Genomic DNA, 22,068 nt, shown 5'->3' on the forward strand with positions numbered 1-22,068 from the left:
TATGAGGCCTTAAGGCTTGAACAAGGTAATTATTTAAAGGCCAAGTTAATTCCTTGAAGAAAACTGCTGTCCGGTGCACTTCTTCAAAGGAATTTTCTTATCTGACAGATAGGATATCTGAAGCGTAGCCCAATAGCTGTTGGCTTTTTTATGTTTGATAAACTACTCTTTGGTCAGGCTTTTAACTTATTTTTTCCTTAACAAAATATGTGCAAACAAAGCAAAACCAAAAAACAGTATTTCTTTCTTAAAACAGGCATTTCTCAAATTTTACCACTAGCTTGCCAATGATTTGGGGGAAGTTCTTTCTTTAATCATTTGGACCTTTAGATTCCCCTATAGGAAATGAAGTACTCACAAAATTTTCCTTTAGCCTTAAACTTCTTTAGTTCAATGATGATAACAGAAGCTCCCATTCAAATCAATGTACGTACACACAAGATCATTCTCAAAGAAAGACGAATGCCAAGTGGCCCACAGTTTTACCTCCATTTGTCCCAAAAGTTTAGTTTTGGGGCTAGTGAAAAGTCATGACTGTATTTGAATTGAGTGCCTTTTCTATCAGGCTGATGACCAGACTCGTCCCAATGAAAATGTTTACTTTAACTGGTAGTCCTTTAATCATTGTAAAAATATACACACATAAGGAACAGAATTGATTAGCTATTCCCCGTGTGTGTGTGTGTGTGTGTGTGTGTACAGAATCAAAAATAGAAGAGCTAAGACAGCAGAGAGCAGCTAATGATGACAGTTGGCTCTGGTCACAGGATGATAGGGACTACAAGTAAGAAGGCATCAAAAATGACTTGACTTAGCTCACAGATTTGCCTGTTTAAATAAATAAACAAAAAGAAAAAAAAAAAAAAGAGGGCCTTGAAAGGATAAATGACCATCCTGTGCCAAAACCAAGATAAATGATGGATTCAATTCCCTGTAGCTGGGATCCAAGGGAAAAAAAAGTAAAAGAACTTAATTGGTCCCATAAAAGATTGACTTTGCTTCTGGCAATGGTAATCAAGAATAACTGACAAAGGGGCGCCTGAGTGGCACAGTTGGTTGGGCAACTGCCTTCGGCTCAGGTCATGATCCTGGAGTCCCGGGATCGAGTCCCGCATCAGACTCCCTGCTCAGCGGGGAGTCTGCTTCTCCCTCTGATCCTCCCCCTCTCATGCTCTCTGTCTCCCATTCTCTCTCTCAGATAAATAAATAAAAAATCTTTAAAAAAAAAAAAAAAAAGAATAACTGACATGGCTTTTTTTTTTTTTTTTTGAAGCAAAATACCTTTTTTTCCTTGTCTCATTACATATCATAAATTTAGATAAAACATGGAAAGTTGAGTCCAGAAAACTTGCTTTTGAAATTATATCCCTTTGTTCATTAGCTAACAAACATTTCTAGAACTTCTTAGAAGCTAAGCATCCTGCACCATTGGCATTTGCTGGGGTCCAGATAATAGGATGAGATGAAAAGTGATTGCTACTATTTTTATTTCAGCTGTCTTATTGTCCTCTGCCACCCCCATTCCCAATCTCAAAATCGACTGAGAGTTTGTTGTAGATTATTTTAGAATATATTGTTAATTTCTCTAGTGTTAAGAAACGGAGAAGAAAAGGCTATTTTAAAAAAAGTTCAAAGAAACTAGTGGTTATTACCCCTCCTCAAGCCAGTGACTATGAAAAGAATGAAGATTAACTCCTCCTAAGCTCACACCTTTCCTGCCCCGCATGTGGATCTTTCTGGAAGGCCCAGCACAAAAGCATGCATGCCCGGCAGTGGGAAAGTCCATAACTTAGGTACTTGGGGATGCATGACATAGAAGAGGGGCATCATTTCCTGAGCTTTGATTGAAATAATATTGGAGAGTTGGGGAGAAGAAGCAATGCTGAATTTTTCCTTAAATGTTTTCCAAAGTAAACTAGCTTTTCTGACTTGATATCACCAGAAACAAAAATGTGAATTTTTTGTGTAGGTCAGTGTCACTGGAGCCCAGGACAAAGAGAATGAGCCTCCAGAGCCTACCTGGGTTGACCGCCTGACCACCAGTCCTTCACCTGAGGCTGCTACCACGGAGGGGCCATTGCTTGGCCACCCTGAGGGTGGGGCAGAGGGTCTGGAAACCAGAATTCCAAGTCCTGTTTTGGACGTACAGCCAGAAAAGCTGGTGCACGAAGGTAAGAGACACCTGCCAATCAGCTGCTGCGTCTAAAATGTCAAGGCACAGAAAGGGTGGGCTCTAAAATCTCATTCAGAAAGAACATGTTTTGGGGGCGCCTGGGTGGCTCAGTCATTAAGCGCCTGCCTTTGGCTCAGGTCGTGGTCCCGGGGTCCTGGGATCGAGCCCCGCATTGGGCCCCCTGCTCAGCTGGGAGCCTGCTTCTCCCTCTCCCACTCCCCCCTCTGCTTGTGTTCCCTCTCTCGCTGTGTCTCTCTCTGTCAAATAAATAAATATAAAATCTTAAAAAAAAACAAAGAAAGAAAGAACATGTTTTGACCCTAAACAAGGAGGACAAAGACACTTTTCATTTTATTATATGTCAAATTAGAAAACTGGCTATAGAACAAATTTGGTCCATAAAAAATTTTAAGGTTCTTATAATGTTTATTGTCTTTTAAAATGTAAATGCCTTTAGAGAAGACTGTGTTCTCATTTTCCCATAGCCCCTACCACTCCCTATTGTCTTATATGTGACCTTGACACATGTAGACATTTGAATTTTTGACCCCTAGGTTGTAGAGAAAAAAGCGAGAATCTAGATTCCTCCTCATCAACATATTTTCTATGGAGTTACTATCTACAGAAATCAATCATTATATACAGAGTTTCTGAAGGACATGCCAGAGAGACAAGATCCTTGCCAAAAAGAAGCTCTGAGATTGGCTTGACAAGTTACACAATATACAATATTTAGTGATTGTTTTTAAGAGTGGAGATAGTGAAAGTCTACTACTCCTTTCCAGTTGGTCTAAGGAGTCTTCAGAGGAGAGGTAGACTTGGAGGTTAGTTTCAGGAAAAAAGGAATCGAGACATGCTCCCTATCTGGGGAAATGATTCTGGGAGATGGAGAGAAGGCTTGTTTCATTTGAGAAATGAAGCTATGGCATATAAACTGTCTCGCAGAACACAAGCCTCAGGCAGCAAGTACCTATTTGGTTGTTGTGGCTTTTCTCACCTTGGAATCACTTCTTCAGGTAAGGAATACTAATCAAGGCACTAAGGAGAACCACGAAATAAAAAGGGACTAAATGAGTGGCTTTATTATGGTAGTTCTCCTTTGTCTTTTTTTTTCTTTACAGTGGAAGTGTTTCTAAAATTTATTCGTAAATGGACATTAAAAGCTCATGTTTTCATTGTCCTGCAAGAACTGCTCTTTTTAAAGATTTTTTTTTTTTTATTTAGAGAGAGAGAGAGTGGGGAGAGGGGCAAAGGGAGAGGGAGAAGAGAGAATCTTAAGCAGGCTCCCTGCTGAGCGCAGAGCCCCACAATGGGGCTCCATCTCACGACCCTGAGATTAGGACCTGAGCCGAAACCAAGATCCGACCCTTAACCGACTGAGTCACTCAGGCGCTGCAGGAACTGCTCTTTTTAAAAGAAAATTGTGATATAAAGAGAGCCCTTCATTTTATTTTATTTATTTATTTTTTGGTAACTTAAAAGGATTTTCCTTTTTTAGTAGGCACAATTACATGTGAGCACAGTGGCACTTTCTAGGAACACTGGGAAGAATTGTGTACAGAAGGCTGAGATCATCTTTATTCCAAATGTTAATCTGATTTTAAATCAAGTCCAAAGTAAATGACGAAGTCCTATTTTTCTCTTGTCAACTAATCCCCACAAGGGTATTAGCCAATGAAGGCTCACAGTGCTATGCTTTCAGGGAAATAAGCCCTTTTAATAAGGTTTCGTGAAGATCAAAAACTTTTATGTTTTCAAAGGCATATCTAATGATGGAGTTGCAGGTGGTGGAGGCGGTATTTTAGGTATTAGGGAACCCTTGTTTAACTTGGAACCAAATTTTTGTAGTTGGCGTGTTAGGGTGTGTGGAGAATAAACTTCATAAAGCTCACACTTTTCATCTTTTCAGGGAAAGTAAAACCTATAATAACACATTATCCTTTTCTCACTCTAGATCCTAGATGCTTGGAAGACCTAAAGCCAGGAAACTGTGGCGACTACGTGGTTCGATGGTATTATGACAAACAGGTCAATTCCTGTGCCCGCTTTTGGTTCAGCGGCTGTAACGGCTCAGGAAATAGATTCAACAGTGAACACGAATGTCAAGAAACCTGCGTTCAAGGATAAGTAAGTGAATCAGCCCCTAATGAGTCAAGGCTGCATCTCTATCAGCAAACCTAGAAAGAACCTCTATAATTTCAACATACTCACCCAATACAAATAAAACACCATATTTGAGTATATACTGAGTACTTATAATTTATAAACATAGTTGAATCCTTATAACCACCCTAGGATGTAGGTATTAACTATTGTTATCGGCGAAGAAGCGGAGGCTCTGAGAAGTTCAGGGACTCCTGAACAGTTACCCAACTAAAAAGTGGCATAACTCGGGGTCTGAGTCAGGGATATGTAACCTCAAAGCATGGGCTGCAGCTACATCACAGCCTGCAGTGTGGTTCTGATTGGCATTAGTTCTTATTCTACGCATTATGTTGGATTAAACTCCTGTCCTGTCCCAAGCTCCCCGCGCCCCAGCCCCCAGTCCCTCTCACTGGCCTCAGTCCCCAACCCCCTTACAGCCCTGCCTGTAGCAGAAGGGAGATGGTAGGGAAGGATTTGAGTTTGGGAATTAGAAGGGATGGTGGAGGGGAGCATGTCTGTGCATAGCAGGTGGCGAGATAAGAAAGACATCCTACTTGGGGGAAACCCAGAAAGATGGTGATTCTGGGAGATGAGGGGCATCGGAATAGGAGTGAGGTGCTGAGGGTAGTTAGATTTTTGCCTTGCTAGCTCTGAAAGTGATTGAGAAACCAATCTGAACGAAAATTACTTAACTCAAATTTACTAACAATTGCCACTCCCCACTCCAACATGTTTGGTAACAAAGGCTTTGTTCTGTGTTTAAACTCTATATTTAAGACAAAACTCATAATTTAAACAAATGACTTCTTTCCACCCTTCCTTTAAAATATGTAAGTGAGACTTTCAATTTTAGGGGGCAGAATGAGAAGGCACTTGATAGTTACTCCTTGAAGCCCACATCCACTCTTGAACAGGGTATTTTAAAGACAAGACTTCCACTGAAAAACGAGCCACCGTATTGAAATACAATCCAACAGAGTAATAGAGAATTGGCTCTGTCACTTTATGATAATTTTGTGACATCCAGCCTGGGAAGATGATTAGTTCTGAACTGTGCTCAGACAGCATTTGTATATATCAACTTCAACACACTTTTTTCTTCTTTCAGGCCTATGACCCTCATTCAAGTTTGGCAGCATAAAACAGGGCACTCAAGGAAGAGGGAGCTGGAGGAACAACCATCTGAACAAAAACAATTTTGTATGGTTTAATTAAAATTTTATTAGGTAATATTTGGTACCACAAAAGAATATATGCAATATACCTGTAAGTTACCAGACATGATGATAAGATAGACACAAGTGAACATATCATATTGACAGTTCATCAAACACAATCAATTCTGTTGAAGTTTCCTGTGTGGACTTCTCCAATCCCAGCCCCCTGTTTCCTGCCAGGGATAACCTATCTTGGATTTTGTGTTTACCATTTCACTTTGCTATTGGGTTTTTATATGTAATCTTACATGTAAAATCACATATATGTCTATGTAGCTTTACACAATACATAGCCTTGCTTATTTTAGAGCTTTATAAAAATGGAGTTGTATTCTCATCTTCTGCAACTTGCTATTATCAATGTTATAATTAATCCATATGTTCTACCATATCTAAATGTATTCCTAAATAACTTATTATTTAGCTTTTTTTGAACTTTAGAAAATTTGTTTCATAACATGTAATTCTTTGCAACTTGGTGTGTCATTACATTATAATTCATACATGTCAATTTACTTTCAAAGTTGTATCATATTTGTGTGAATATATCACAACATATTTAACCATTGCCTTGTCTATGATTAAATTGTTTCTATTTAATTTTCTCCCCCTGGTCCATCAGGGCTGCTATGAACACTCTTAAGCACTTTTGGGAGCATGTGTACCAGTGTTTTTCCAGGATATATACCCTAAGGTGGAATTGTAGGGTTGCGGGCCATATAAACATTCAAAACTAGTAATATTATACCAATTTTTTTCCCAGACTGTTTGAACCAATTCATTACAAAGTCCCACCAGTTGTGTATAAGAGTTTCCATTGTTTGATATTCTTGTCAACACTTAATATTGTCAGACTTCTTCATTTTGCTAATAGTAGGTGAAAATCGTATCTTATTTTAAACTGACTTTCTCTGGTGACATATTTGTCTACTATCTGTGCTGAGGCTTCTGTGAAATGTCTGTTGATATTTGGAGAAGATTTTCCTTTGGATTGTTTGTCTTTTTCCTATTGAATTTCTGGAGTTCCTTATAGATTTCTGAAATTGAATTCTTTATTATTTGTGTCCTTGTATCTTTGGGGTTTGTCTTTTTACCTTACTTTTCTTTTTTTTCTTAAATGAGCAGAAGTTCTCAATTTTAATGCAGTCAAATTTACCCATCTTTTCTCCTGGGGCTAGCACTTTTTTTTCTTGTTTCTGCTGCCCAGCCTCTTAAGCCCCCTTTCTAGGTAGGGAACTCCCCCAGGACAGAAGAAACTGCTCTGGGTACTAGGTGTATGTTGCTGGATTTCCATCTGCATGCATGGTAATTTCTTATGATCTTATTAGCACTGTGGTAATTTCTAGGTGGTTGTTTTTTCTTCATCTTTTTTAGCTGTCCTCAGCATGAAAGTGGTCTGAGCTACATGGATGGTCATTATCATATTTATTTGTTGTAGGATGGAGGGCTTCGGGTATTTTCATATTTCCTGGAAGCTCAGCAATTCATTAAAAGGCATGTATTAGTCACCATATGGGTGTTGGAAAGTAGAAAGACTCTTCGGAATATCCAGCCTGCTATTTTGCCAGAAGCAGAAGTATTTATGTTCCTTTTCCAAGTTCTTCACAAATTCACCCAGATAGAAAACTGATACGCAAACATGTTGTAATGTTGACTTGGGTGTTTATCCCATTATCTGAAATGTCTTTCTCTCCTTCCATGACTGACCGACTCCTAATACTTCAAGGACAGCTTGCAGGTCTCCTTTGCACTCTTTCTCAGTTGGGCTATGCTCAGCACTGAGTGCCCAAAGCCCTTGCTTACACCTCCATTCTACGCTGACCGCAGTCTGAACTGCCTTGCACTTAGTGAGAGCACCTGCATTAATTTGCTTTTGCTGCTCTAACAAATCACCACAAATATGGCTGTATAAGCATCACAAATATATTATCCTATAGTTCTGTAAGTTAGAAGCCCAATGTGGGTCTCACTGGGCTAAAAATCATGGTGTCAGTGGGGCTGTGTTTCTTCTGGAGGATCTAGGGAAGAATCTGTTTCCTTACCTTTTCCAATTTCTAGAGGCTACCCATAATCCTTGGCTAGTGGCCCCTTCCTCTGTTTTCGAAGCCAGCAGTAGCAGTAGAGAAGACTCTCTAAGTACAGCTGGGAAAGTTTCTCTGCTTTTAAGGACTCATGTGATTAGACTAGTTCCACCTGGATGACCCAAGATTTTTTTCCCCTTCTCAAGGTCCTTAACCTTAACCACATCTACAAAGTCCCTTTTCAAGGTCCTTAACCTTAACCACATCTACAAAGTCCCTTTTTTTATATAGGGTAATATTCACAGGTCCTGGGAATCAGGGAAAAGGCACAGTTGGGGTCATTATTCCATGGACCATAGCACCTATATCCCCTACCAGCTTTCTGAGCTTAGGAGCAAGGCAGGCCTTGTTTATCTCTGTGTCCCCAGTTCCTGGTACATAGTTAAAAACTCAATACATTTGAAAAAAATATTAGAATTCACTTTATAAAAGTCATTACGGAAATAATTAACTACTTGGGAGAAAAAGGATCAAAAAACATCACACTAGTTTAAAAGGAGAATTAGAGGGGTGCTTGGGTGTCTCAGTTGGTTAAATGTCCTGACTCTTGATTTCAGCTTAGGTCATGATCTCAGGGTCATGCTCTGAGTCAGGTTCCACACCTTAAAGATTCTCTCATCCTCTCTCTCTGCTCCCCAACCCCTGGACACATGTTCTCTCTAAAAAAAAAAGAGAGAGAGAATATGGGGACGTGCTAGCTTTCACCTCTCTCCATCGTCCCAAGCTCGAGGACATGCTCAGAATTAGAGGATAGAATGATAAAAGAGGCATGGAAGTAGGGCAAGCTACGGAAAGCAGCCAGAATGAAAAAAGACGTATCGACTATTTTAAAATAATAGCACAACCATTCTGAAAGGCTCCACAAGGTCAGAGTAGGAGTCATTAGGATGGAAGCCACAGAAGACATCCAGGTCAAGTTGCATCAGTGGGAGCCAGTGTTATCTAAAGAATGGGCTGCCTCAGAAGGAGATAATTGTCCTACCAGAAATGTTCACCCCAGGACTGCCCAGGGACTTAGGGTATTTGTCTAAAGGATATAAGCAATTGAGGAGACATAGGACTAGAAGACTCTAAGGATCCTTGGCAATTCTAAGAACCTGATTAAAGCAGGGTTTCAAATTTCCTAAATTTCAGAGGCTGGTGTGACTTCAGTTTAAATGAAGAATTTTTCAAAGATTAATTTATGTAAAATGATAAAATATAATGAATGCTTTTAGAAATCAAATCAATCCAATATTTAAAAAAAAACCAAATGCCATAAATATGTGTGTGAAATATGATTTGGGACTATTCTTGTTTTGATGATCACATACACACACAATATTCTAAAATATGTCTTATTTTAGTGACATTTTACTAAAAGGTACAAGGAGGGGGAAAAGTCTTAGACACCAAAAGCATTAATCCATCTTTTCATTGTCATTCCCCAAAAGACATTGAATTATAGATATGCAGAGAGAAAAGGCATAAATAATTGAACATCTAAAATCTCAAGTCAGGGGCACCTGGGTGGCTCAGTTGGTTAAGCGACTGCCTTCGGCTCAGGTCATGATCCTGGAGTTCCAGGATCGAGTCCCGCATCGGGCTCCCTGCTCAGCGGGGAGTCTGCTTCTCCCTCTGACCCTCCTCCCTCTCATGCTCTCTGTCTCTCATTCTCTGTCTCTCAAATAAATAAATAAAATCTTAAAAATAAATAAATAAATAAAATAAAATAAAATCTCAAGTCAGATAGATTTTCTCCCAAAATTGGCATAATTCAGATGTCCCCTCACTGTTCTCAGCCAGGATTGCTGAGCAGAATCACCTGTGGGTGCCAAGTCTCATCCCCGGCCTGCTTAGCATGTGTTTCTCTGACCATTAATAAAGCTGAGCATCTCGGGGTGCCTGGGTGGCTCAGTCAGTTAAGCGCCCGACTCTCGGTTTCAGTTTGGGACATGATCTCAGGGTCCAGCCCCTCATTAGCTCCTGGCTCAGTGTCAAGTCTGCTTGTCCCTCTCCCTCCCCCTCTGCTCCTCCCCTTTTGCCCCCTCCCTCTCCCCCTCCCCTCTTCTCTCTCAAATAAATAAATAAAATCTTTAAATAAAGCTGAGCATCTCTTCATGTTTATTGGCCATCTTCTTTGAATTACCAATCTCTATCATTTTCCTATTTTTTTCCTTTTTATTCTTTTTGATTTATTAGAGATGTGAAAATTCATTATTGGTTACATGTGAATATATTTCTCTCATTGTGTTGTTTACTTTTTGATGTTTTAGGATAAACATTGAGACTCAAATCACCAGTCTTCAAAAACCGGATTAGGGCATTTTTTGCAGTTAGCAAAGTTGAGGTTTCAACTAAATGAAAATGACAGAAATGATCTAAGATATTTTAACATTTTGGTAGAGTTTTTTTCATTGTTAAAATTATTGAACAGCATTAGTTCTTAATAAAATGCTAAAAATTCTTAATGTCTTAATTTAAAATGAAGACTTTTTTAGATACACGTACATAGCCTATCCATTTTTCATTTGAGAGTGGAGAAACAGAATGTCCTATATTATCTCCATCCCTATTGGCTTGCTAACTAGCTTAACATGAAAACATAAATCATCATTTTTTCCCCAGAATTCTCAGATCTTTAAATTAGCCTCTTTGATCCTCTCTCTGACTTTTCCCTTTGTTTTGCTAATCATGGGAGGCGGTCCTGAATCTCCTCTAAGTGGATGAGAGAGTGATAGTTTTTACTCATTGACATATCATTTTTCTCTAATTCTCCTTTTATTTTTATTTACTGGGGGGGGGGGAAGGGAGAGAGAATCCTAAGCCACCCAGGCACTCCTAGCACATCCTCATTCTAAATATTATATTGCTGTGGAATATGATAAACCTAAGATGACTACCATGTCAAAAGAAGACATGGGAAAATTTCCTTCTACCTTGGAAGCAAAAAGAAACAAGAATTACATCATAGGAATTCTAAATAGCAAACAGGACTATAGATTGCAAAGACAGAAAAATTGAAGACTTCTTTTCCTTTATCTCTCTGCAATAGGCCAGACAGAGGCTATTATTTTCACCATCCTTCAAATTTGCCCTTAAACTCCATGCTCACAGTTTCTTGACCTCATTTTTAAGAACTGATGGAATTTTCCAGTTATTTGCTCCTTAGCATATTAGCTGGTGCTACCTTAAATTTATCACTTGGCTGTTTTTTCTCTCCTGCATTTTAATGAAGAATGCTATGGTTTTGCCAGTATCTGTGACTTGGTTGGGATTTTTCTCAAATTGATTCTACTCTGAATAAATCTCCGCTCAAACTTGTTTTCAGTTGTTTAAAACACATCTCCAATGGGAAAAAAACAAAAAACCCAACAACGCCTGCCTTTATGTTGTTGTCTCAGTTCTAGTCTTCCAAGAAATAAATATTGAAATTTGTACAGACTTTTCCTGAGGTATATGACATACTTTGCTATTAGAAAAATAGTGACAAATATGGTAAAATGGACTAAAATTGTGCCTATTCCAATGTTAGAATGTTACTCGAACTTGTTCCCATATAGAAAGTTAGAGGCCAAGTCTATTAAATTTGCTTCATAGGGCCCTCCACCTGCACCACAAACCAGGAGTCCTGCTCCGTGTCTCTGTGAATGTTGCAATCATGCAGTCAGTGACCTTGTCTGGCCTCTGAGAAACATCCCAGCTCTTTCCTCCCTTACCCCCCAGATCCAATTGTCAGTGCATGTGGTCCATCTTCTTTCTTGCTCTCTCCACCATGAGTCTGTTGTTACTTCCACATTGGCCTCCATCCTATCCCTCACCTCTGGTCTTTGTCCGCGCAGTGCTGTGGAGTCCCAGGAAGTCTGACCCACTCATTCTCCTCCCTCAAATGCCTTAGGGGCTCTCCATCTTCTTTAAGACCCAGAGCAAACCTTCCAGCATAGTATTCGAGGGCCTTCAGGACCTTTCTGCTGTTTACATTGCTGGCTTATTTCCCTCTAGGTCCTTATACATGTTTTTCAATTCAGTTACACTCAAACATTTGCTGCATTTTGAGGACACCATTTATTTCCCTTTGGAGTGTCCCCTTCTTCACTGCCTCCCTGACTGCCTCCCTCTCTCTCTTCTTCACTTAGCATTATGGAATTCATCCCATATCAGTGGATAAAGAGCTACTTTAGTTTCAAGAGCTTCACAGCTGCTCATTTTATTTAATCAATCCATCTTTGCTGGGCCTTTAAACATTCCAAAGCTTTTGTTATTATGACCAAAACTTCATTGAATATCCTCGTATACAGTATTAGTCTTTGTATGAGTATATCTATAGAATAGAGTCATAGAGCAAAATTGTAAGGAAACGTGTAAGGACAGAGAGAATGTACTTTTGATAAGTATGTCAAAGTGCCCTCCTTCAAGACTGTGCCCATTTACATTCCTCCAACATACGAGTGTGCCTGCTTTTTCACCTCCCCACCGTCATTGAGTGCTATCCATTATTTGATTTTTGCTCATCTGATGGCTCAAACTGGAATCTCACTTTTGTTTTAATCTGTATTTCTCTTTCATTTTGGGGAGAGTGCTGCTCCCAACTGCAGTGCCCCATGCCCACAAGAATATGTACAGAGAACAATAGCAAAGGAAAGCAAAGCTTTACATCATTTTCTATACTTGAGCCAGGTGCCAGGGTGGAGCTCTCTGCCAAGTATGGCTGGACCATGTGGCATCAGGTCCTAGGTTAGTTCATCCTAAACAGTTTCTAACCAAATGCTGTCTAGCATATTTTTTAATGTTTGGGGGAAGTAAGCAGAGAAAGACATTCATTCATTCATTCATTCACTCAACAGCTATTTAATATGCACCAGGAACCATCTCTGCATTTATGAAGCTTATTTTCCTGGAGAGGAGAGAGAAAAGAGTCACATAAATGCCAAATTGAAACTAATCTGTGAAATACTATGATGTACTCAGTACTATGAAAGAGGTACATTGTGCTAGAACACTTGGTAATTACAGTAAGAGACAGTACGTCTTCAATGCTATGGAAGATTATAATTGTTCATAATTATTCTTTCTGTCTCTGTCATTGCCATGCTCCTGTGGGTAGGGTGTACTTTCCCATACATTTAACTTTGGGCTTAACTAACAAAAGCTTTAAATGTGTTGCATGCTTTGGCCTTGGGTCTCTTGCTCTGGACCCTCACCAAGGAAATATCATGTATTCACCTTGGGTTCTGGAATAACAAGATGTATAGAGCTGAAATGAGTCCAGACAAGCCCAGCTGGACCAAGCAAAGCTAGCTGAGCCCAGCAGAGCTGGAGCCAACTGCAGCCTTCACGTCATGTAAGCAAGAAATAAATGTTTGCTGTCATCAGCTACTTAGATTTTGGACTGTTTGTTACAACAGTAACAGTGGACAAATGCAAATTCCTGCTCCCAGGCTTGTCCTCGCTGTGTATGGAAGGCTATAGCTCCTGACTTGTCTGACATGAGTGAGAAAAGTGAATCTGTAGGAGACGGCTGGACCTCTTGCCTTGTAGAAAGAGGCTCTGACATGTCTACTCTTGCAGCTTCTTGGAAGAAGGGGAGGGGGGCAATTTTGCTTCCAACCAAGATGAAGTAACAGTGACCAGATTTATCCTTATTCCTGCAACAAACAAAACCAGACAAAATATAGGAAATAAGAGTTTGCAAAACACCATAAATCAGTCAAGGAAGAGCAGTGGTCCCCACAGGCAGGAAAGAAAATGAAGTGAGCCCTGCGATTGCCCCAGCCTACTGCTCTGAGAGCATTTCCAAGCCACAGTGGAAAGAGGGCAAACAAAGGCAGAAACTGGCAGACTCCTCTGGCTGAGTGAATGAGCTGAGTCCAGGAAGACCAAGGTGACTAGAATTCGGAGGATGAGGACAGAAGGCTGGAAGGAGAGAAGTTCACAGAGTGAGAACTTGCGAAATATGTGGACGGTTCCCTTTGAGTATTCAGCTAGGTACTGATGACTGAATGCATAGGAGGAAGCTACCTAAACCTGGAAACCAAACCAGCTGAAGGATCTGAGGTAGCAGTGCCAGATGCTAATGCTGGGCCAGGAACAGTGCCTGTCACTCACACCAGCCAGACTGGAAAACCTCAAGATTTGACCTGAGCCAAAACCAAGAGTTGGGATGCTTAACTGATTGGGCCATCCAGGCACCTCACACATCCCTTATTCTTAAGGGGAGGAGCCGGGGGTTTGAGAGGAGGGTAGAGATCTTAAGCTCCATGTATACTACTTAACCCATAGATGACCTGGCATAGTTCCAGTGATAACTCCAAGTCCTTCTGAACCCCAGCTTTACTCCTGTTGTCTCCATCTCTGTTAATGGCATTCCCATGTCACCAATCTTGTGCATTTATTTTCAATTCGTACCTTCCTTTCACATTCCATAAATTGTTGAGTCCTCCCAATCAGACCTCAGAAATTTCTCTCAAATCTACCCCCTTCTTTACGTGCTAACTTCTATTATCTTTAAGCGTTCTCCTTACTTTCTTTTTCATGGCCATGTCAATTAATTCTTCATAGAATCATCAGAAATATTCTAAGATACAAATCAGATTATTTTCAAAGCACTACTCCCCATTACCTACATGATGAGGTCCAACTTTATAATTATAAGGCTTAAATTCCTTTCACAGTCCAGCTTTCATGCTGTTCCATCATTCCCTCCCCACCTTCTGCCCCAGCCATTCTGCTGAATAATCTCAAGCAGACTAGGTAGGGTTTGCTTTTGGTATTTTTGCCTTTGTGCCTTCACAGCTACTGTTTTCTCTATCTCTTCTCTGCATGGCAGACTCCTACATATTCAGTAAGACTTAGTTTAAACATTGTATCTCTGATGAAGCCTTCCTCAACTTCTCAGAAAAATGGTCCCCTTTTGTTTGACCCCCAAATGATATTGCCCTAGTGGCATCTACTAATGGCACAAGGAAAATGGTAACTAACCGTAGCCTGGGGCAGTGGACTTGGATTTCTACAGTGGTTTGGGCTGGGAGATGTCACAGAAATGCTAGCATAAGAAGGAACTAAAAGGAAGAAAGAGGGACTAAGGAGGTCAGAGGTTGCGGTACTACCTTTCTTGGAGCCACTTAGAGACAAAGACTGTTTATAGAAATATAGCAATAAAAAATGAAGAGCAGCCATTTTTCTTAGAATAGACATTAGAAGAGGAAAGATCTATGTTCTGGGCATTTAGAAACCCGCACTTATTAACCCCACCCACCTGAAAAAGAAATAATTTTCTTACTGACAGAGGGACATGGGTCATTCCAAAGGAGACTATAAACAGGCATTTTAAATGGGGCTCTACACAAGGGACAAGAAGGAGAGTGGTCATTTCCTTCCACTGGCCAGTGTGGCCAAATTCTAACTGAAAGCCGTGTACATGCTTGTCTGTTAGTGTGACTATTACAATTCATTTTAATAAATATCCATCATTGTGGGAAAAGCAACATGGTGTAAGAAGTGGAAATCAGGAGACAAGTATCTTAATTCATCTCTGCTAAAAACATTTCCAACAGATTTATCTGGTTCGTTTGATAAAGGAAAACAATTTTAAATATTTTAAGATAATGAAGCTCTGAAGCTCAACTCTATAGATAATATTTATATTTCCAATATCAAAAGGCTCCGGCAAATGATTTTTAAGTGGAGTTTTGGCATGAAGAGGTGGAAAGTTTTTCCATGATATATTTGTTATCTGCACTTTCCTAGAACTGTTAGTTTCAAATTAATGAATATTCCCCTTGAAAATCTTTCCCAGTACAAATCCTACCCTTCCTCTGGTCATTCTGTTTTACATAAAGCTTAAGTGAGTTTCCAAAATAAATGAATTTTCCATTATTTTATTTTGAGAAAAGCCTCCCAAATTAATTACTACAGGATATTGATGGATATAGTTTGATTTCCTGAGGCATAAAATATAAAATAGTCATGAGCACATTAAAAGCCTTGAGTAGGTTTCCGGTACTTTCTGCATGCTTTCTTTAGTTTCCACTTCCATAGTGGGAAATCTTTGGGTTTTTTTTTTTTTCCAATTCAAACAACATTGTACAGCCTTTGACAGGCAGGGCTTTTTTATTCTCTAGATTCTCATCATTTTAGAAAGAATCCATGTCTTTCTGGGAGAGTTCCTTAGTAAATATGTTTTCTTTTTTTAAAAATCAAAAAACATTTGAACTATTTAAAATGAGAGAATTTTATTCCTGGTAATAGTCAGGACTACTTTAGTTGGACAAATCTGCTTGTTGGAAACCATGAAATTGTTGAAAAGAGTAGAAGAAACTTCTTAAAAGCATCAAACTGCTAATGAGATATTGAGGGATACCAAAGCTAAAATGTAAGCAGAAATTAGAAATGTTAGTAAAACACTGGAGCTGGTTTTGCCATGTAACACTTATTTCAGAATGTCTTAAACCTTAGCTTTGGTAGATTCTGAGAATGAAAGGGACAATATTTTAATATCTGGACCACATGAGATAGAGAATTTAATAGGAAGGGGATAATTACTGTAAAGGGATGTGAAGGAGATTTAAGGGTGATGAAAATATTCTATATTTGAAGATAAAGTGGTAATCTCAAATTAGGCACACACAAAAAAATTAAGTTACAGAGCTAATGGATCCCTAGTGGGATAAATACAAAGAAAAACACACTCAGCCACAACTGAGTCAAACTGATGAAAGCCAAAAATGGAAGGAAAATCTTGAAAGCAACAAGAGAAAAATGTCACATTACATACAGAACAACAGTATGATTAATAACTAACTTCTCCACAAAAACAATGGGGGTCAGAAGACATTGTTACAACATTTTCAAAATGCCGAAAGTATCTGTCCATATAGATATGATAGAAACAATCTGCAAGATTAAAAATGTACCTAATTTCAACAAGCCAAGAAAAATTCAGTTTTCTTATATTAATATGTGCCACTTAACCACCTATAATGTAGTTAAATTTGGTAAGCAAAATAGCAGGGTGATTCTCATGTGGTTATTAAACAGTGTACTTTTTAAATTTTTAATAGAAATAAAATTATAAAAGAAGTAATAGTTCTATGAAAGAAAATGAGTGCATGAGATCTTCAGGAAGGATTATAAAGTGGGAAGAGGAGAACCCTAGGACACACTTCTCAGGTAACAGCAATGTTTGAGCATTGGAAATCAAAGAGAAGCCTGCTGAGGATACCCAGAAGGAGAGTCCTGAGAGTCACAAGTGAGGTGTCTAAGCACAAAAGCCAAAGCAGGAGAAGCACTGGTGATAACTGCCTTTACAAAGTTTGGTAAGATTTACATCAAGTGTCCAATACATTTAACAACAGAACAGTCATGGACATCTTGGCAAAAATACCCTTACAAGAGTGAATGTTAGGGTTGAAGTAAGACTTAGGTGCTTAAAGGAGAGAATGGGAAAGAAGCAAGGCAGAAAATGTAGTTAGGTGGGAACTCAGAGGAAAAAGACTAGATGGTAGCTGAAAAGGGATATAGGCTATATCAGTTAGCTACTGCTTTGTAACAAACAGCCCTAAAACTCAGTATCTTAAAACAAGGATTTATTATCACTCCTATGTCTATGGGTGAGTTGGATGGTTCTTCTGAGCTGGGCCTGGCTAGATCCACTCATGCATCTGGGGTCAGCTAAGGGCTGGCTGATCTAGAATGGTCTTAATTCACAGTTTAGAAAGTTGGTTTTCTGTTATCTGGGTGGGGGATGTGCCTGGACCATGTTTCATCACTCAGCATGCTAGCTCACATGGTAATGGCAGGGTTCTAAGACAGAACACGAGCCTGCAAGGTCTCTTGGGGCCTAGTCATGAATTGGCACTCCATTCTGCCACATCTGACTATCCAAAGTGAGTCACAAAATCAGCCAAGATTCAAGATAAAGGGAAAGAGATCTACCTCTTGATAGGAGGAGCTGCAAAGTTCCATTGCAAAGCCCACTGGTAGGGGTAAAGAATTAGGGCCATTTTTGGCAATCAGTCTATCACATGGGATGAAGGCTGGTTCTTATATTTGTTTTGTTTTAAATGGAACAGACTTGATTACATTTAAATGATGTTGGGAAAGCACTATATAGAGGGAGAGGTCTAATATATGAAAGAGAAGAGATAATTGAAAGTAGGAAGTTTCTGAGGTACATAGAGACCATATGATCTACAGTAAAAGTGGAAGCATTAGCCAGAGATACCAGTTCCATTGCAACATGTAGGAAAGTGGAAAAAATGGGTGCAGATAGAGCAATGTATTGATTTGGTGGTAGAAAGTTGAGTGAATTATTGTCTGGTGGCTCCTTTCAAATGAGAAGAAGGACGCAAAATAATTTGTCAAGAGTGAGAGGAGAGGTGGAAAGCTTGCATGTCTATAGATATAAAAGGGAAACTAGGGTAATAGATCTAGTTGAGACTGAGACCATGGCTTTGAAGTTTCACCAGTTAGCATGGTGTTGTGATTCTCTCCAACCACATTAAGGTGCCTAGGTGCTGGCATGCATGCGGCAGACTATTAAATTCATCCAGGGTTGAGATTTTGCTAGGCCAATGAACTAGAAGGACAATGGAGCAAAGATGTAGAAAGAGAATGGTAGATGGCTCATGAAATACAAATCAGACTGAGAGAGAAGCAAATATGGAAGGTGATTGTATTAGTTTGCTAGGGCTGCTTTGCTAAGACAAGGTGTCTTAAATAAGGAAATTAATTTTCGCACAGTTTTGGAGGCTAGAAGTCTAGGATGAAGGTGTCAGCAGGTTTGGTTTCTTCTGAGGCCTCCCTCTTTGGCTTGCAAATGTCCACTTTCTCACTGTGTTCTCACAAGGTCTTTTCTCTGTGCATACACATGTCTGTGTCCCAATCTCTTCTGATAAGGACACCAGTCAGTTGGGATTAGGGGCCTCCCATATGACCTCATTTTACCTCAGTTTACCTCTTTGAAAGCCCTATCTCCAAACACAGCTGCATGTTGAGGTATTGGGGGTAGCACTTCAACACATGAATTTGGAGGAACAGAATTCACCTGGAAACAGTGGTGATAGTTGGGAAGTGAAGAGATTCAAAGACTGGTGGCTTTGTTGAAGCCAAAGAACTAGTGTCATGGGAATGGATAAGAAAGAATTGGAAGAACACAGTTTTGTGTTTAAAGAGTAGCATGCCTGAATTTATAACTTCAGGTTATGGCAAAGTTTAAGACAAGGCAATGACAGGGGATAGCTGAACAGGGAAGAATGGTCATGAACTCAAGAAGCCCAGGATTCTGAAGGGATTTTCCACATGAAAATGGAAGTCACTTAGGTCAACTTGGGGTGGAAGGTAGGTACCGATAACAGGGTTACAGGCAAGACTGTGAGGGAATGAGTCCTCAAAGCCCTTTGGTAGATGTGGGGACAGAGTGCCTCCTTCTAGAAGGCCTTGGGAGAGATCAGATACAAAGTAGGTGGGGAGACTCTGGTCCCTCTGGAGCTTCAGACTGGCTTGAGTCTGAGGACTCAGGGGAGAGACCCTGAACTCAGGATTCTTAGATGGGAGGCTCTGTGGGGCTTGGAGGTGCCCCAGGAATGAGAGGTCTGTGAGATGGTTGTGATCCCTGTGGAAGGGGTGGAGGCGCGGGGGGCATGCTTTGCTCCTTGAGCTGAGTTTAGATTGTAACATTACTCCTCACTTCACACCTTCCCCATCGGCACACAGCAATAGAAAGTGGGAAGTAAATACTGAAACACTGGGAAAATAAATGCTCCTCTCCGTGTTTGTTGAATCATATATTTTGAATCCCATTCTATAGATTTACCTTTCTAGTGCCTTATTACTATGGTTACCATGTTTTCCAAATCCAAAACTGAGACCCTCAGGCTGGCAATAGACAGAAATTCAAAACAGGAGAGTCCTGAACCTTTGTTCAGATTCATAATAAAAATAATAGCGTATATGAAGTGAATGCATATTATGAGCCAAATTCTTCTCTAAACCTGTATTAATATATGTAATCATTATAACAATCTGCTTTTTCAAATTGACTCTTAGGTGCTCTGTATTTTGATTTGAGTCAGTCATATGTTTTGCACAAATCTTTTTCTTCTGTACTGTGGGTTACCTATTCTCTCTCTCAATAGTGCCTTCCACGTGCTTAATCTTACATTATAGTCCTATTTATTACCTTTCTTTTCTCCTGTTTGTAACACTTTTCCTGTTCTGTTTAAGAAACCTTTGCTTAAGGGCACCTGGGTAGCTCAGTTGGTTAAGCGACTGCCTTCAGCTCAGGTTATGATCCTGGAGTCCCTGGATCGAGTCCCGCATCGGGCTCCCTGCTCAGCAGGGAGTCTGTTTCTCCCTCTGACCCTCCCCCTCTCATGTGCTCTCTCTCATTCTCTCTCTCTCAAATAAATAAATAAAATCTTTAAAATAAAAAAAAAGAAACCTTTGCTTAAAGAAATAAAGATGTTCTCTTTTTATTGTTCTAAAAAATTTTAATCCACTTGAAACTGACTCTGAGATATAGTGTGAAGTCGAGACCAAGTTTTTTCCCCCATATTTTTATCCAGTTAACCGAGCCCCATTTAATGAAGTGATGATCTTTTCTGCAGTGCCCCCTTTATCATCTGGTGAGCAGACATAGGTGATATGTTTCTGGATTGTTTATTGTGTTCCATTGCTTTATTTGTTGTTGTGAGGTTACCATTATTAACCTAATTTTAGAGATGAAGAAATGTATGCACAGGAAGGTGAAGTAATCGTAGGCCCTAGGTCACATTACTCAGTAAGTCCATCCTGTGAATCATATTATATGTGTATTGTATGTCCCTCAATTGATTCTTCAAAGAATACTCCCTGACCTTGGTAACTGGTATTAGGAATTGAAGGTTCAAATCAGAGATGTGGGTTTGCAAAACCATGCCAACATTCATTACAGTCGAGCTCTCTGAAATGTTTCTACATCTGTAAAATGTGAAAGTGATACCAATCGAGCAAGTTTGGACAAAACCCCAATCAGACCATGGATATATAACCTAGCATGTCGTGCTGAATGAGGTTATTTATTTCCTAGTCTCTTGACAATAATGCTTAAACCCGAAGAAATGTATAGATGAGTTTTCTGACATAGTATGTTCTGAGCAATTTTGGTGTGTTTCGTTGGCTTGCGTCTGGTTTGCTTTGGAGGTTGTCTCTACAGCTAAATAGGTGGGTGCCAATACTTCATGGCAAAGAAAGACAAAGAAGGAAGGACACAAGGGTGCCTGGGTGGCTCAGTCCATTAAGCAGCTGCCTTCGGCTCAGGTCATGATCCTGGGGTCTTGGGATTGAGCCCCACATCTGGCTCCCTGCCCAGCAGAGGCCTGCTTCTCCCTCTCCATCTGCCTGCCACTCTGCCTACTTGTGCTCTCTCTCTCTCTCTGTCAAATAAATAAATAAAATCTTTTTAAAAAAAAAGAAGGAAGGACACAGCTGAGAAAAAGCAACCAGAAGTTTGGCCGGACACCATTATGGCCTGTCATGTCTCTATTTTCATTCCACTTCGTGAATACCAGTTATCTTGAGATTACGGATGAAAAATACACAGCAAGGTAGCAACTTGTCTAAGGCATTCTTGTTGGATCAACCTGGGATTAGGATGCGTGGTTTGCTCTTCAGCTCAGATATTCACGTAGCCTAAGTTGCGGGGAGGAACCATGATCCCAGGAGCAGTTTTTAAAGGCGATTTATACCTCCCACGAAAACAGGTTCTCCTATAAAACATTTCTTCTTCCCTTTCCTGCCTCTCATCTCCTTTCTCCCATCTCAGTATTTCCCACTTCATCTTTGTGTCCTTCCTACGGTTTAGACCTCCCTGGTAGAAGAACCCTGCGGCATTTCCATGCAGCCTAGCGAAATGCCCCCTTTGCAGCAGCATCAAGAGCATTTAGGACGAGCTGATTGCGCACCAATGAGAGGGACTTACACAGCAACCTTCAATCCTGCTGCTGCGTCTGCCAAAGAATCTCAAAGATTGTTCACAATGCTTCAGATATTTGCAGGGCAAAAACATTTTAAGTTTGCCTTGAAACTGCACATGGTGGTGCCCAGCCTGCCCTGCTAGAGGGGGTGGGGGCCAATCAGCTCCAGGTCCTGTCTGGTGCCCAGACTCGCCCCTGCTGTGAACAGACACACCAGGCTGCCACACACTAACTCTGGCAGGCATCTGCAGCATCCCACGAAGGCTCCTTGCTCTGATTCAAGGCTCCTGACGCAGCTCCCTAATTAAGATCCCCATGAGATGGGGCCACGGGGAGAAATGGAACTGATTGTGCATTTATTTGCCCAGTATAGAACACGAGGGACCGACATTTCTTAATTTCGGTAATCTTTTTAATGATTCGAGCTAATGCAATTCCTCTGAAGAGCTGGGAGAACAAAATAAAGGGGAAAAAAAAAAAAGCACAGAGGATTGGCTCTGGAGTCACATTTCAAATGGATG

General features: G+C 40.2%; 1 protein-coding gene across 1 annotated transcript in view; it reads left to right on the forward strand.

Annotated features, from left to right (window-relative positions):
* Nucleotides 1-5,558, forward strand: part of COL28A1 (collagen type XXVIII alpha 1 chain) — a 157,833-nt gene extending 152,275 nt beyond the window's left edge. Inside the window, exons 34-36 of the mRNA XM_032401237.1 lie at nucleotides 1,970-2,171; nucleotides 4,128-4,300; nucleotides 5,427-5,558. Of these exons, the coding sequence (XP_032257128.1) occupies nucleotides 1,970-2,171; nucleotides 4,128-4,300 (375 nt within the window). The 3' untranslated portion in view covers nucleotides 5,427-5,558. The remainder of the gene's footprint in view (nucleotides 1-1,969; nucleotides 2,172-4,127; nucleotides 4,301-5,426) is intronic.
* Nucleotides 5,559-22,068: the final 16,510 nt, after the last annotated feature.

The sequence above is a fragment of the Phoca vitulina genome, unplaced genomic scaffold (assembly GCF_004348235.1).
Source record: "Phoca vitulina isolate PV1807 unplaced genomic scaffold, GSC_HSeal_1.0 scaffold4, whole genome shotgun sequence".
Lineage (NCBI taxonomy): Eukaryota > Metazoa > Chordata > Mammalia > Carnivora > Phocidae > Phoca > Phoca vitulina.